The 17,087-nt window shown below is 43.5% G+C and overlaps 2 protein-coding genes across 2 annotated transcripts; both read left to right on the forward strand.

The window, feature by feature from the left end:
* The first annotated feature begins 6,546 nt into the window (after positions 1–6,546).
* On the forward strand, positions 6,547–11,340 carry LOC111960960 (uncharacterized). The gene is made up of 4 exons (XM_024139617.2): positions 6,547–6,822; positions 6,987–7,122; positions 7,250–7,516; positions 10,882–11,340. Exons 2-4 carry the CDS (start codon positions 7,000–7,002, stop codon positions 11,116–11,118), a joined length of 627 nt encoding a protein of 208 aa, XP_023995385.2. The 5' UTR covers positions 6,547–6,822; positions 6,987–6,999; the 3' UTR covers positions 11,119–11,340.
* Positions 11,341–14,358: 3,018 nt separating this feature from the next.
* LOC111962211 (uncharacterized) lies at positions 14,359–16,083 on the forward strand. Its single transcript, XM_023985124.2, has 3 exons — positions 14,359–15,636; positions 15,781–15,856; positions 15,977–16,083. The coding sequence occupies exons 1-3, from the start codon at positions 14,998–15,000 to the stop codon at positions 16,081–16,083; spliced, it is 822 nt and encodes a 273-aa protein (XP_023840892.2). The 5' UTR covers positions 14,359–14,997.
* Positions 16,084–17,087: the final 1,004 nt, after the last annotated feature.

Here is a 17,087-nt window from a genome sequence, read left to right on the forward strand (position 1 = left end):
AATCGTAAACATCAGAAATAAAGTTGAAAATGTGTGAAGAATGAAAGAAGTGATGGATGTTGAGAGAATCGTTTGTAGATTTGTAAACAAAAGGAGCAAAACTAATTTAWAAGCAGAACAAATTATTTGAAAATGAATTTAATAGTCTTTCATTTGAACTTTTCAAACAACCAACCCTATTGAATCCATTTCGCTCTTGCCTGCAGTTACTACCTTTGGTTAGATGACTTGGATCTTTGTTTTCACTGCCAGTTTTTTTTTGATTGCGAGTTTTGGTGGTTTTATTTTGTCCTACTCAGTTGTATGATTTCATGTCTATAGACTGTTTAGTGAGGAGCTAAACCGGAAATTGCTTCTGCTACATTTTTCAAGTACCATTCCTGAGATGACTAATACAAGAAATGATTGACAGTCATTTTCAGCGATCTATATAACMGGTCTAGTTTCCTGATCATATTGGAGCTCCCTGCTATGTGTTGCTCTGGATGTCTTAGTCTAACGTCTGTAACTAGATGCTTAAAAACCTGTAGAATGAGAGTAGTTACTCAATATTTTTCTGTTGTTCAAGGCTCAAACACCTATGGGTCCATTTGGCAAAACCACTCCCACCATCACCGACCGAAGTTGCAGCCATTGTGTCCTTTCCAAATAGCCTATATTTTTGGTATTTAATTACTTGTAAACTTCATACTTTGTATTAGTTCCAATAGGCCTCCAGTGTTGTTGTTTGCTTGAACAGTCACTGAGGCTGTATTTAACGTTAAACTATAGTTATTTCAGATGCAGCAGGTTTAGATACTTAGCTAACTAGCATTGATAGCTTAGCACCAAAGATACAGGCTGAGAGACTAGGATTCCTGTACATTTTTCCTGTAAATGTCTTCTAACAGGCTTAATGTTACATCAGAATTTCTGAACCAAGAGGTGCAACATCACAAGACTTTCTTGAACGCTTGCGAAACAAACCAAGCAGACCAGGGCGGGGTTTAAGAAGTGAAAATTCTTGCATTAATTGTTAATTTTGTCAATCTAAAGGCACAACCCGAATTCGAGCCAATAATAAGTAGTTGAACATGTTACTCCACAACCTTGTGAAAATGACATGTTTTCATTTGAGTCAAAACAACTTTATCGAAGGAGTGCCTTTTGATTTGACAGCCTGCGATTTGAGATTCTTGGATCCAACGGCCGTGTCTTTGTGAGACGCAGAGTAGGTGAACGGATTATTTTCTGCATGTGTGTGATTTCACCGTGAAGCTGGAGGAGGAGGTGTGATGGTGTGGGGGTGCTTTGCTTTATTTAGAATTCAAGGCACACTTAACCAGCATGGCTACCACAGCATTCTGCAGCGATACGCCAGCCCATCTGGTTTGTGTTTAGTGGGAGTGTCATTTGTTTTTCAACAGGACAATGACCTAACCCACCTCCAGGCTGTGTAAGGCCTATTTACCAGAGTGAGTGATGGAGTGATGCACCAGATGACCTGCCTCCACAATCACCTGACCTCCACAATTGAGATGGTTTGAGATTAATTGGACCGCAGAGTGAAGGAAAGCAGCCAACAATTGCTCAGCATATGTGGGAACTCTTTCAAGACTGTTGGAAAGCATTCCAGGTGAAGCTGGCTGATAGAATGCCAAGAGTGTGCAAAAGCTGTATCAAGGCAAAGGGTGGCTACTTTGAAGAATCTCAAATATAAATTATATTTGGATTTTTTATAACACTTTTTTGGTTACTACATGATTCCATATGTGTTTCTTTATATTTGATGTCTTCACTATTCTACAATGTAGAAAATAGTAAAAAATAAAGAAAAACCCTTGAATGAAGTGGGGTGCATACAAACATTAACTTATATATCTTCGACTAAAGGTATATAATGAGGGCCTGGGTATACTCAATGAAATCAGCACGCGTTAACCGCAGAGAGTGAGAATATCTGAGTGATAATTTGAAGCCAAGAGAAATTATCGTCCTCCGGCACGTCTGTGGTAAACTATGATTTATATCAGCCGCCGGCTTATAGGTCGATCTTGTTGGACGATGGTGACCGCTGCCAACTTACCACATCCATACCAAATAGTGTGAGGTTTATGGGGATTCCTCTGGGCTCACAGAACATAAGATATGTAATAAGAATGGGCTTGGGAACTCTTAACCGTCTGTCGAGGAGACCTGACTGGTTAAATCCTTGCATACGGTGTAAGATAACTGCCAATTCAGTGCTTGGGCGAGCTGCCTGTGTATGGTGATGAACACAGTACATGATATTTCAAATATAGCTACTGTGCTGAATTCTCTCTCTTCATTCTTTTATTTGTCTAAGGCAGTTCTCAATAAATCAAGATAGCCATTCGCAAGCACTTTTTGACAACCTCAGGATTAGAGAGTACGATGTTTACCTGGACAGGGTCATTTTGGAGACCAAGCAGCTAGAGCTAGAGCGACCCGAATAGATAAAGGCTATGTAAGGATCATAGCTTTCGCACGGAGCTAATACGAAAAGTAGAGCGCTTAAGCTCTTTTTCTCGATTTCGCATAGATATGGAGCTGCTATAGACAGCTTGTTTGATTGAGTATGTATTGAATTACTCAGTAGAACAACAGATATATTTTTTGAGTATGGTAGAAATTACAGGCGTGCAAGAATCTTGGGTAAGTTTGAAAATGGGGTTGACATCAGAGTCCTCGCCATGCGTGTCGCCCTATAGAAAGTGTACAACTCTCTTACCCATGTTCCAATTCCCTAATTAAAAAAGTGCTTCTATCACAATATCATGAATTATTAATTATAAACATGGCATGATAATGAAGAGATAAAATTGACAGTGTGATCGATCGGATCGTGTAGCTTATTTTGAACGAGTGAGATGTATGAACCGAGGTCCTAAATGACCACCTTACAGTGATGCTAGACTTGTAGGTCCTGCCACTAGTGCAGCACAGTATAACTTAACATCCCTCAACAAACTCATGACTCGCACATTAGTTCGACTCGGGCGTAGTGAGTAGCATAAGTACTCAGCCATGATAAGACAGTTAGACTATATAGGGATTTGGTGGTACACAGTCATAATTCGATGTTAAAGCAAAAGTGAGCAGTTTGCACTTGCACGGAGCATAGCACTCCAATGTAATAGTGGATCTGAGGCACGTCACATCGTGGAAGCGCCAGATGCACGATTTGTACAAGCGCAGTGTTGTCACTAAACGAATCTATGGGGTGCATCAGTACTACAAGGGGATGACGGGATACTAAGGTTTGTTGAGCGCATTAATATTAGATCTTACTGCCTGACAAGGAAAGTCAACAAGGGGCAATTGAATACTGAGGATTACTGGAGGAGATATTATAAACCTTCAGTCTGACAGCGCCATCTGTCGAAACACATGTGGCACAATACTTGAATATAAAATAAAAATGCCTAGATATATACACTCGGAAGAGAACAGTCGTTAGGTAGCTATTGCTTTGATTGTAATGTTGGCGAGCTTCAGATCGCAGTGCTAGAGTGTGAGACTGGACGGCGATTCAGTGCTTTGACGCAGATTCAGTTATCGCGGTGGCACGTCCTGCGAAACATCGAGGTGAGTCGCGGTGGTCCTGTTCTTGACAAATTCCGAGGGGTAGGTGGCTTAAGATGGGGGATTGCAGTGTGTGCGCAGTCGTAAGCGATACGGATTCAGATTTCAAAATAGCAGATTGACTATAGAGACTACGAGTGATGTTTGCTAGAGTCGTTAACAAAGGATTAATTATACAGTAGTAAATATACACCAAGTATAAGATATCAGAAATAATAGACAATACAGGATTAAGATTATATGTTATAGGATTAATAGATTGAACGCTAGTATAACATTCTGATCATCTCTTATGGGAACATGTAGCACAAATCTATTGCTTCATGCTAATGCTAGCTAGGTAGGTTTTGACTTTTGGTAGGGGCGTGTCAGTTTTAGCTAGGTGGCTGTCACTGGCTAGAAATCGTGTGTATGGTGTACTGATTCAAAGAAGACATCAAGATGAAATTTCAGAATATAAGTCATTATATGGCTAATTGACGTTAGTATCAATTGCAGATATCTGATGAGAGCAGGTTGCATTGTTAGTCTATGCTCGTTAGCTAGCTTAATTCAATTTTGATGTCAGATCTACTTAGCTAGCTAGTTCTTACCAGTGTCTGGATGTCGGCGTTTCAGAGCAAGTTCAACCATCATTTCCCCTGGGAATGCTGTGCCATGGTGTTGTATCCCTAGATAAGCAATGTATGTGTGTGTAGCTGTCAGTCAGTGTCATACAGGTTCGATTGCATCACTATCAGAATAAAATGATATGATACMAAGGTAAAACGCAGTAACTGCAGCCAAGGGCAGGTTGAAACCAAGCTAAAAGGCAGTAAGTTCAGTTACTGCGATTTACCTTGGTTTCACAGTAACTTTTTGCAGTTACTGCTAATACGACCCCCATTTTCTCCAAAACACAATACATTAGAGGCAGGAAACTTGTCCACTGACTCGCCAGACATGACCCTATGTGAACCAAGGTCCTCTACTCCACCAATTAATTCACACATAAAACGGTCAACCGAATCGTTTCTAGTCATCTCTCCTCCTTCCAGGCTTTTTCTTCTCTTGATTTTATATTGCGATTGGCAACTTTCATAAATTAGGTGTGTTACCTCCASTGACCTCGTTCGTTTTTCAGTCACCCACGTGGGTATAACCAATGAGGAGATGGCATGTGGGTACCTGCTTCTATAAACCAATGAGGAGATGGGAGAGGCAGGACTTGCAGTGCATCTGCATCAGAAATAGAACTGACTTCTATTTTAGCCCTTTGCTATGCAGACGCTCGTTGGCGCGCCCAAGCAGTGTGGGTGCAATAATTGAATAATATAGATTTCTAAATTCATTGGGTGTAGTCAGCCTGTTAGTCGTGATAATGCTTTAAATCCATCACTGCAAATAACTTGACAGTTTCGAAATCGAATACATGTGGATCACATTTTAGGGTTGAGGTATGATTCTGTGGAAGGCTTGGCAACAGAGTGCACCTGTTGCAGCAAGCCCAGGCACAACTGGAGCTGCGCTTTATGGAGCGGGCACACCATAAATAAGCCTGTAGACTATATCAATAGGTTAAGGCTACAATATCCTTTCATAGTGTCTATATCAGTACAACAACATAGGTCTATCAGATAGCGGACGTTTGGGGGGCATAGGGCCTACCTTTTCTGGAGACACAGGATAATCAAGTTTCCGTTATGACATCACTTGTTTACAATATTAGTCAATATGCCTACTATGTCAAAAAGTGCGGGCAAAGAAGAAGAAAATGTGAGTAGGCCTAGGATAATGCTTTGTTCGTTCTTCATATTAATGTCGCTTCACATTTGTATAATTCTAAAGATGGATGATGAAAGTCTATGAGATGAATATGTAGCCTACAGAATCAGTCATCATGTAGGCCTACGGCTAGTTGACTACTTTAAGAATAGTTTAACAATGTAAATGGATCAAACAAATTTGTTATAGATATGAGCTTGATTCAACATTTTTCATAAAAAGTGAATTGGCAAAAGGTGGAATTATTGCAAACCAAGTGACAGGGATGGGCTCTACTATCAAAACCCTTACCAAAACCCCACATCTAAAAAGTTTTGTCATGATTGTCTCTGTCTTTGTAGGGGTTACAGGAAGCCCCAGAGAGGACATTCCCTGTATTCTTCAGAGGAAAACTGGGRGAGAAGGTTAGTGTGATAGTATGACATTCCAAATGATCTGAGATCCTCAATTTCTTTCAAATTAAATGTGACCTAATTATATATTTTTAATGACTTCCTTCCCATTTCCAGTCCTAATTCCACAACCATTCCCACTGTAGTATCCATTGCCCTGACATTGAAGTTTGTTAAAACACAATCCATCATGCTTTCATCAGGAGACCCAGGGTTTGACCTGTTGGACCCCAACATGAGAGTCATAGATGTTAGTTATAACTGCCTCCACGACAAACATGCAGTGTTTTTTCCGCCATCCGGAAAGGAAGAAGCGGCTGGTGAAGCAAGGCCTCATCACCTCAAATGAGAAGGCATGGCAACCTCTTTTTTCTTTCCAAAATCTTAAAGTGCACTTATATGGAACTGAGAAATTGACAGGTGTAAGCAATATGATGGCTAGGTGAAATGTTTGCCATTTTGCTTAGTTTACACATCCAAATCTCAAGTGCATATGGTCATTGTTAGTGCAGGTTGTAAAAGAGAATGTGTTCTTAATGTCTTACCTGGTTAAATAAAGGCAAAATCAATCAATATTGGGGTAGGGGTTAGAGGTAGATTTGGGATTGGGTGTTTGTACACATGAACTTCTCTAAAAATGGCTCTTTTGTGGCTCCTCCCTTTCAGGTGCTGTGTACGTGTAAAGAGTACAATCGCTACAGTGGCTACATCAAGTCAGTTCAGTTGCTGTGGGAGAAGCAGTGCTGTGCCCAGCAGGTTAGAGTGGTCTACTTTCTAGATGCACAATTATAAAAACACAAAAGCTATATTGTAAGACACACCTTCCATGCGTTTTATTTCAACTGTGTATGTAACTTGCTGTCGCTCATGGATCGGGAAAGGGTTTTCTGATCACGTGACAAGACCAGGAAAAACTTGTGGAAGGCAAGGGTGCAAATTAATCTCTCTCTCTCTCTCTATCAGAAAAATCTTTGAAGCAGTTCCTAGTCTTGCAGCAGCAAGGGGAGGTTCCGTCCCACATCTCACTGACGGATATTAGAGAATGGCTCATTGCCAAGGGTAGAAACTACTTCAAGAACACGTGAGTGTTATTAGAATCTTTTACCAAATTTGTATAAAATAAGCAAAGGTGTGGAATCACGTTGACCTCCTATCTAGCAATAACTTAAGAAATAGATATGGTGGACAGTTTGAGTTGTAGAAAMATGAAGGTAAATCATGTTTTATGTTCCCTTGTATGTGAAGGTTTCAGAGKGAAATGGAAGAGGGGAAGAACCTTTACTTGGCCGAACTGGCTTGGGAGGTGAAACGACGCCTCAGGCTTGAGGAGCTGGAAAGAGAAGTGTGCAGGGAGCTGCGCCTGGAGCGCCGAATTGGACAGGTAAGGATGGAACAGCGGCACTCCTAGGGCTGATATCAACTCATAGTTGCTTAAGCAGCAGTAGGACCTCAGTGTTTCTGTTGGTATCTTCATCCATTTGCCTCTCTCTCTCACCCATCTCTCTTAGCCTGGTAACCGGATGGGAGATTGGAGACCCCTGGGAATGGAGACACACACACTTCTGGGAATGGACTCTCCCTTCAGACACTCCACCTCCTTGATGGACACTCTTTCCAGTCAGATCTCGACTGAGAACCTCGAGGTTGCTAGGCTACATACTGCCAGACCACGTTCTGCCAGACCACCAACTGAAAGACCTAGCAGTAACTCTGATCACTCTGGAACCTTGTCTACTGTGATGACCTGCTCACCACATTCAGCTAGCCCATCAGTGGTAGGTCATTTTGGTCATGAACATGTTCCCAGCTTTCAGTCTTTGGGGGCTGTAGACATATTACTGCTTCCCTGTCTCCCATCTCCTGGGAAATCCATATCCAAGTACAGTGGCAAGAAAAAGTATGTGAACCCTTTAGAATTACCTGGACTTCTGCGTAAATTGGTCATAAAATGTTATCTGATCTTCATCTAAGTCACAACAATAGACAAACACAGTCTGCTTAAACTAATAACACACAAATAATTGTACTTTTTCCATGTCTTTATTGAACACACCGTGTAAACATTCACAGTGCAGGGTGGAAAAAGTACACTCAGCAAAAAAATAAATCTCCCTTTTTCAGGACCCTGTCTTTCAAAGATAATTCGTATAAATCCAAACAATTTCACAGATCTTCATTGTAAAGGGTATAAACACTGTTTCCCATGCTTGTTCAATGAACCATAAACAATGAATGAACATGCATCTGTGGAACGGTCGTTAAGACACTAACAGCTTACAGACGATAGACAATTAAGGTCACAGTTATAAAAACTTAGGAAACTAAAGAGGCCTTTCTACTGACTCTGAAAAACACCAAAAGAAAGATGCCCAGGGTCCCTGCTCATCTGTGTGAACGTGCCTTAGGCATGCTGCAAGGAGGCATGAGGACTGCAGATGTGGCCAGGGCAATAAATTGCAATGGCCGTTATGTGAGACGCCTAAGACAGCGCTACAGGGAGACAGGACGGACAGCTGATCGTCCTCGCAGTGGCAGACCTCGTGTAACAACACCTGCACAGGATCGGTACATCCAAACATCACACCTGCGGGACAGGTACAGGATGCAACAACAACTGCCCGAGTTACACCAGGAACGCACAATCCCTCCATCAGTGCTCAGACTGTCCGCAATAGGCTGAGAGAGCTGGACTGAGGGCTTGTAGGCCTGTTGTAAGGAAACGGCAACAACGTCGCCAATGGGCACAAACCCACCATCGCTGGACCAGACAGGACTGTCAAAAAGTGCTCTTCACTGACGAGTCATGGTTTTGTTTCACCAGGGGTGATGGCGGATTCGCGTTATCGGAAGGAATGAGCGTTACACCGAGCCTTATCTGGAGCGGGATCGATTTGGAGGTGGAGGTCTGTCATGGTCTTGGCGGCGTGTGTGTCACTGCATCATCGGACTGAGCTTGTGTTTATTCAGGCAGTGTCAACGCTGTGCGTTACAGGGAAGAAAACCTCCTCCCTCATGTGGTACCCTTCCTGCAGTCTCTGACATGACCCTCCAGCATGACAATGCCACCCATACTGCTCGTCTGTGCGAAATTTCCTGCAAGACAGAATGTCCGTGTTCTGCCATGGCCAGCGAAGAGCTCGTATCTCAATCCCTTGAGACGTCTGGGACTGTTGGATCGGCGGGTGAGGGCTAGGCCATCCCCCCAGAAATGTCTGGAACTTGCAGGTGCCTTGGTGGAAGAGTGGGGTAACACTCACAGCAAGAACTGGCAATCTGGTGCAGTCCATGAGGAGGAGATGCACTGCAGTACTTAATGCAGCTGTGGCCACACCAGATACTGACTGTTCTTTTGATGTTAACCCCCCCTTTGTTCAGGGACACATTATTCCATTTCTGTTAGCCACATGTTCAGTTTATGTCTCAGTTGTTCAATCTTTATGTGTTACAATATTATACACATTGTAAGTTTGCTGAAAATAAATAGTTGACAGAGGACGTTTTTTTTTGCTGAGTTATGTGAACCTTGGTTTTAATAAATGGTTGACCCTACTTTGGCGCAATAACCTCAACGTTTTCTGTAGTTGCAGATCAGACCTGCGCAACGGTCAGGAGGAATTTTATACCATTCCTCTTTACAAAACTGTTTCAGTTTAGCATATTCTTGGGATGTCTGGTGTGAACCGCCTCTTGAGGCCCTGCCACAGCATCTCAATCGGGTTGAGGTCAGTACTCTGACTGGGCCACTACAGAAGGCATATTTTCTTCTGTTGCAGCCATTCTGTTGTGATTTACTTCTGTGTTTGGGTCGTTGTCTGTTGATCACCCAACTCTGTTGAGCTTCAATTGGCGAACGACCTTAAATTCTCCAACAAATGTCTTGATAAACTTGGCAATACATTTTTCCATCGATGATAGCTAGCTGTCCAGACCCCGAGGCAGCAAAGCAGCTCCAAACCATGATATGATGCTCCTTCACCATACTTTACAGTTGGGATGAGGTTTTGATATTGGTGTGCTGTGCTTTTGTTTTCTCCACACAGTGTTGTGTGTTCCTTTCAAACAACAAAATTTTGTTTCATCTCTCCACAGAATATTTTGCCAGTAGCGCTGTGGAACATCCAGATGCTCTTTTGCAAACTTCAAATGTGCAGCAATGTTTTTATTTGGACAGTCGGTGGCTTCTTCCGTGGTGTCCTCCCATGAACACCATTCTTGTTTAGTGTTTTACGTATCGTAGACTCGTCAACAGAGATGTTAGGATGTTCCAGAGATTTCTTTAAGTCTTCAGCTAACACTCTAAGATTCTGCTTAACCTCATTGAGCATTCTGCGCTGTGCTCTTGCAGTCATCTTTGCAGGACGGCCACTCTAGGGAGAGTAGCACAGTGCTGAACTTTCTCCATTTATCTACAGTTTTGTGTAACCGTGGAGTGATGAACATCAAGGCTTTTAGAGATACTTTTGTAACCCTTTCCAGCTTTATGCAAGTCAACAATTCTAATCTTGGGTCTTCTGAGATCCTTTTTGTTTGAGGCATGGTTCACATCAGACAATGCTTCTTGTGAATAGCAAACCAAATTTTGTGAGTTTTTTTAGGGCAGGCAGCTCTAACCAACATCTCCAATCTCGTCTCAATGATTGTACTCCAGGTTAGCGACTCCAATTAGCTTTTGGAGAAGTCATTAGCCTCGGGGTCACATACTTTTTCAACTTACACTGGATGTTTAAATGATGTATTCAGTATAGACAAGAAAAATACAATCATTTGTGTGTTATTATTTTAAGCAGATGTGTTAATCTGTTGTTGTGACTTAGATGAAGATTAAAATCTATGACCAATTCATGCAGCAGTAATTCCAATAGGTTCATATACTTTGTCTTGCCACTGTATTTGGATGATATGATGTAATATGCGTTGCCACTTTGGTAAATGTAAAAAGTCTAGATGAGGAAGATGATTAGTTGCAACAATGGAGACCACACATTTGATATAGAATATATGCAACAACAAAAAATGAAAGGTATACTTGTATATTTACTTAAAAAATTTTTGGATATGGATTAACATGTGTTTTGATTTCCAACATACTGTAAATCTTAATCAATTCTGTTGATGTACCTTTCTGTGTTCATATATACAGATTACTGTTAGGGACTTGCTGCTCATGATTGGGCACATAACAAGCTCAGTATTGGAGGAGGTAAATAGCATCCTGATCCCTGCCTTGGTTGACCTTATAAGGCTGAGAGCTTCAGAAAGTGCTGCAGAGAGTATGCTCCCCATCAGCAAAGACACCAACGAAGATTCAACCCAGGGCTCTGTCAGCTGTACCCCTTACTCTCAAAGTCAATGTGATCTGTCTCACTCAGAGTCCTGACAGTAGGTCCTCCCCAATCTCCATTGATGAACCAGTCACTGCTGTCCAGACTTGTTGTAGCAGCAGTTCTCTGTCCAGTGAGAACGAGCACACTCTTCCTCCAGTCAGATCTCTACTAAGAACCTCCTGGCTACTAGGCCACGTTCTACCAGGCCCCAATCTGCCAAACCGCCACCTGCTAAACCACCATCTGCTTAACCGCCACTGCTAAACCACCATCTGCTAAACCACCACTCTGCTAAATAACATCTGCTAAAACCATCACCTGCTAAACTACATCTGCTAACCACCAACCTGCTAAACTACATCTGCTAAACCACAATCTGCTAAACCACCACCTGCTAAACAATCTGCTAAACCACCACCTGCTAAACTACATCTGCTAAACCACCACTGCTAAATACACTGTAACAATCTGCTAAACACACTGCTAATACACTGCTACACACTGCTAACTACATCTGCATACCACCACCTGACTAAACTACATCTGCTAAACACAATCTGCTAAACCACCTACTGCCACTGACCTCTGGAACCTTATCTGCTGTGGTAGGTCGTGGGCATGTCATCCTGTCAAACTGACCTTGGCCCCTTTCTCCTCCTTACTCTCCAGCGAGAGACCAACACCAACCTCCCCTCCAGCAGCCGCCCTCCTCGTGCTCCATCAAGCTTTTAGACAGTAGGAGTGACATTCCTTGCTCCTGGCTGGGAGCTCTATTTCAACTGTTCCTGGACTGACTCTAGCAGCAGCCCTGTGCGGAGAATCAATTTGCTACTGAGGTCTCGTCGATCTGCCTCAGCCAAGATAGAAATGGCCAAGGAGGGAGTGTGACACCTCCAGCCCCTTTGGATGTTTCCCTCCCTCCATTATTGAGCGGGCTGGCGAGCTTGTATGTTCCGTCATCTCCCAGTCTTTAGCAATTGTGGAGGCGCGGTCAAGTGTGAATGGTGAGGAGGGCTCTCCATCTCCCACCACAGTCTCCCATTCTCCTACAAGGGTGTTTGTCAGCCACTTAGGAGTAGCCCACTAGGTGAGGACCTTGTAGATTCACAACTTGCGGATGTATCTCTGTCCTGAAAATGGAGGGAATTCTTTCCTCCTCTCCGACTTTGGAGGAGGAGCTGCTTGATCTCTCCTCCAGTTGTTCTTCATCATCCAGCGAAACACTGCAATGTGTGTCTGTTGGCCCTCTTGGCAGTGGGTCGGAGACGTCCTTCAAACTTCTTGGGGGTCGTACTCTGAGTATCGCCACCCACACGGCCCATGTTTCACAGAGGACTTAGAAGTCTACAGTGATGAGATCATTGACGAAATCCTTATTATAATGAGGACCAAAAAAGATGATGACAGTGGAAGTGACGTCTCTGTGCATCAACACCATGCAGCACACCAGCACCACAGAGCCGGTCTCTTCTGCACTGGGGGAGTGCTTCCCCATGACAGGAGGATACTCAGCACAACACTGCTTGGAATCCAGAACACCATAGACAGTGAGAACCTCTCAGGAGAGTGCTCCATCTCACCACAGGACAATGCCAGAGTCCTGGAGATGATAAAGTTGCTGCAGAGGCCCTTGATGGGACACCCTCAGAGTCCTCCATCCATATCACAGATGTGGCTTCACCCTTGGGCTTTCCTCTCCCTGTATCTCTCCATGCTGTTCAGTCGTGTGTATTTGCCACTGACAAAGACCTGAAGGCAGAAAGAGTGAAGGGAGTCTTTGAAAGCCTGAGATCCCAGTTTATGAGCTACTCCATCAAGCCTGTGAGTAACATCATTACCAGGGCACAAACAAAGATGGCTGCCTCCAATCAGGTTAGTTTAGAGACACTCCAGGCAGCATCAGCAAAATCATCTGCTGTGGCTCAGAACCTTATTAGTTCGGTTTTATTTCAAGTTGCCAGGTGTCCTGCTCTGATGACTTAGAGGGTCTGGGTGATCATCTCAGATGCCCCTCAACTTTGACCAGAGTTCTGACACCTTTGACCTCAGAGAAAGCTACACTGACACCTGCTGTTCTGAAGATCAGAAGGGAGATGTGTAAGGAAGTGGCCACCGAACTCAGAGTTCTTGATCAAGGAATCCCTTACGGCACCCAGACACCATCCAATGGACATGCTTGCACTTCTGGTTCTGCCCCAAGGGAAGCTGTGCGGGACATCCTGAGGAAACAAAGAGGAGGCTTCCAACAAAAGCCTGAATAATACTTTTCTCATGATTAATGATGAGCGGCTCACAGACTCCATTGCAGATGCCTTATATCCAAAGCTGCATGACACATTGGAGTCCAAGAGAGAGCTGCAGGCTTCTTATTACKGCTCCCAGATCAGCTGCAGCCTCAGCCCCTTCGAAGTTGAGAGCAGCCTAGAGCTCCAGGAGTCCACTGACCCACTATCTGAGTCAGTATTGTGTCTCCTGGATAGGACATTTGGAGATAAAGCTCAGAACTTAAAGACAGGCGGGGGTGTTTTACAATATGTCACAGACCCAACCTATAAGAAACTTTTGATTGGACCCCACACCAACGACGTCAATGTGGTTGTGCACACGATTGCAGTAGAGGAGTTGCCTGTTCAGGGTTGTATTGCGCAAAGTGAGGCCATTCATGGCCTTCACAAGAAGCAAGAGTTACCTTCCAGCACCAGTGGCAGAGGGAATGAGACTCCGAGCCCTACTAATTGCCTACTGGAGGGTGTAGTGGGCAAACTGGTACGGAAGATGCTATTTCAGGGCCTTGACATCCCTGAGGTACCCATGAACGACAGCGGCTCTGAGATCTTTAAGCTACAGTATGAACTGGTTGCGAAGCTTTGTCCTCTGATGGTAAGGACAATCATGGCTACAACCATAGCCAATCAACCACCTATTATTCAAGAAGCAGTGATGTCTTCCGAGAACATCCATGTGAAAGAGCTGTGTGAGGCAGGTATCAAACCTCTCAAAGAGAAGCATGTACCCGATGACTCTGAGACAAACATCATGGTCAGAGGGGCTTTGAGTGAAATTGAATCCTGTATGATTGAGACCTCCGACAAGGACTCTCCCAGTCTACATTCCACACCAGAGGTGGTTGTAGACCTGATCACCAAGCTGCTTCATGGGTATGAGCTTGACTCAGAGGACTTTGCATCACCTGTGTCATCCCCAACCACCACTCTCTCTGATGTGGCAATGGACATGGTGGTTTCTGTCCTTCGGGACATGTCCGATTCCCCAGACGTTACCTCAGCATTGGAAATGACCAAGGATCTCAAGACGCCGTACTCCCGCCCCTCAAGTGCAAGGATTGTAAGTGCCCTCTGCAGAGAGCTGGAGGAGCACATGGGCTCTCCTGATGCTCTGAGGCGAGCTTTGAGCCGCGGCAGCGGGGAGATGACAACAGCCATTGCGAGTGCAGTCACCAGGGAAGTCAACCGTCTGGGTTCAATCGTACCCAAAGTCTCTGTCCGGCCGCTCTCCTCAGACATCTGCCTAAGGACAGAGCAGGACAAGGTCATGGTTAAGAGCCGATGTGGCTCGGCTGAGGTGAAGGCATCCCAACCGGTGTATATTATTGTTCACGTAGAGGCGGTGATGGATATCATTGTCCGGCTGCGGTCTCTGATTGTTCCTCGGACCCAGGATAAACTGGCCAGCTGGACCCTAGTTGAGGATGTGACCAACAAGCTGTCCAGTGCTCTGTGGGTGAGGGTGACTAACAGGTGGAGGGAAGCAAATGTCTGCCTGAAGGCAACAGACATCTTTCAGCTGGTGCTGTCTGTGCATAGAAAGTTGATGCAACGCTATGCACAGAGGAAGCCCTACAGAAGATACTGTGCCACAAGGCACCCAAGCTGCACAAGGACATTGTCTGTCTTGTCACGAACGAATTATGGATGCACCATCCAAACTTCAAGGCACCAAAATCTGGATCTACACTCAACTTGAAAGAATTGACAGCCTTGTTTAATGAAATGACAACCCGTCAATCTTTGAATAAGAAAGCTGAGCAGAGCAGCATCAAGACTGAGATTGAACAGCCGGAGTGCTCCACTGTGGAACAAGTGACATCCGGTTCCAGCAGCTTCACTAGGGAGCTTATATTAGAAGAAGTCCTGATGAAGCTTGTCAAGAAGATATGCCGTATGCCAAAAAGGACCAACAAACATCAGCGCATCCAGATCAGTGATCTGGTGACTGAGCTGATCCGATTGTTCGATGATGAGGTGGCCAAATATCTGATTGAGGAAATGGAAAGCCAGCAAAAAAGTTTCACTTCTAAGATGACATCGAAGCTGGCAGATGCCATCTACACTGACCTTGGGAAGGTCAAGCGTTTGAAACGCTCCTTGAAAATTGACGATTTATTTGAGGATCAGGAGATGCTTTCCATTGTCTCTGTCATTGTTTCCCACAAGCTACTGGGCATCTTGAAACCCTCAGTACCCAGCGAGACCTCAGACCTTGAAGACTCATGCAGTGATGATGTGGAGGATGCGGAATCTGAGGGGGTGCATTATGCCACCGGCAGAAAGGTAAGACAAGCTCAGATTACTCTTGAATGGTCATTGGTTGTGCTTTTTGATATCGGCACCAGTAAGTACAGTTGTATAATTATAGGAATATGTAAAGGAAGTGAAATTGATGTTTAATTGTGCATCTTTGAATTCTGATCACAGTCCAAGATGAGCATTGTCCTTAAAGACACTACAGACCAGCCAGAGATGTACATTGCTGTGGATTCTCCACCTATGAGTGAGTATTCCTGGGGGGAAATGTTCTTATGGGCCAATTATATATAAAGAAGTAATAAATTATTGTTTTATCAGATAATTGTCCATCTGAAATTCTTACATATTTTCATCTTCTTGCCAGTTAAATTATCCAAGATCAGGAAAGGCATCCGGGGCTTCTTCTGGGGAGTCCAGAAGGCCTGGAAACGCTTGGTCACCTGCAAGTCCTCTGGSTCCTCTGATGGGTAGCCTGGWTGACGTGCAGCCCATGTCAGTTGCTTTTGCCAGGCTACATCTGAYGAGGACACCACAACTGGCCTCAATACAWTTWWTTTTTYTTMTTGTTKATTTCTGTTTTCATTTTGAGTCCCCTAATGCTGCTATATTTGAACCAGGCTGTCAGTGGACTAGCTTACCATTAGTTTATACTCCTTAAGGAAGATCCACTATAGGCTACTTAACACCACAATTCCATCTGGGTCTTTTGATCCCTTATTAGCRCCCACTCCTGTAACTAGGWATGTGAGCTTCTAAATGTCATTCAGACATCTACAGCTTCTCCTGTGATTAGGAAGATAAGATAAGAAGCCCAACCAATTGACTAGATGTGCTGTACYTCTGATGCCCTCTCCCTATTGTAYTCATTGATCCACGTCCATTGCAGCCTCTAAATTTGATGTAGATATTTAGCCTAAATTAAAAAATGACAAGGAGGGTAGGCCGACAGCAGCTTCTACTCTTACGATTAGGAAAGTGGTGCTAAACCTTTTGGGCTTTGAGGAACTATGTATTTTATTTTTCAATCACTTACATACTTTTTAATGGTTGTTTTAATAAACCATTTGTATTGCAGATTTGGATTAATATTGTATCTTTTATAATTTTTCATTTTAATTTAGGTATTCATTTGATAACATGGGACTAAAGTGTAGTTTATACCCTACATACATACACAATAAATAACTTCAAGCAGCTACACAAAAAACACTCTACACAAGAACGCAGGATCAGCATTTTGTGAAGCGTTCTTGTGTTGCACACGAAGGGTATGAACTAGGCTTAGTCATTTTATGACTTCTATAAGGGTATATAATGGTATCCATAGTGCAGTATTAAGATATTCATTATGGAGCTTTATATTATAGTAGAAATAATGTAAATGAATAAAAGTAAATTGATGTATGTCAACTTGATGGTGATATTTGCTAGCTCAACAAAAGCTATATTGGTGTTAGACGGTCTGAAGTTGCCTG

The sequence above is a fragment of the Salvelinus sp. IW2-2015 genome, linkage group LG4q.1:29, assembly GCF_002910315.2.
Source record: "Salvelinus sp. IW2-2015 linkage group LG4q.1:29, ASM291031v2, whole genome shotgun sequence".
Classification (NCBI taxonomy): Eukaryota; Metazoa; Chordata; class Actinopteri; order Salmoniformes; family Salmonidae; genus Salvelinus; species Salvelinus sp. IW2-2015.

What these genes read in the sequence shown, in the direction of transcription:
- LOC111960960 (XM_024139617.2), top strand. Translation starts at nt 7,000, where the DNA reads ATGGAAGAGGGGAAGAACCTTTACTTGGCCGAACTGGCTTGGGAGGTG. An exon ending in TGGAGCGCCGAATTGGACAG is followed by an intron (nt 7,123 to 7,249) that starts GTAAGGATGGAA and finishes CATCTCTCTTAG; the next exon opens with CCTGGTAACCGGATGGGAGA. An exon ending in ATTCAGCTAGCCCATCAGTG is followed by an intron (nt 7,517 to 10,881) that starts GTAGGTCATTTT and finishes TCATATATACAG; the next exon opens with ATTACTGTTAGGGACTTGCT.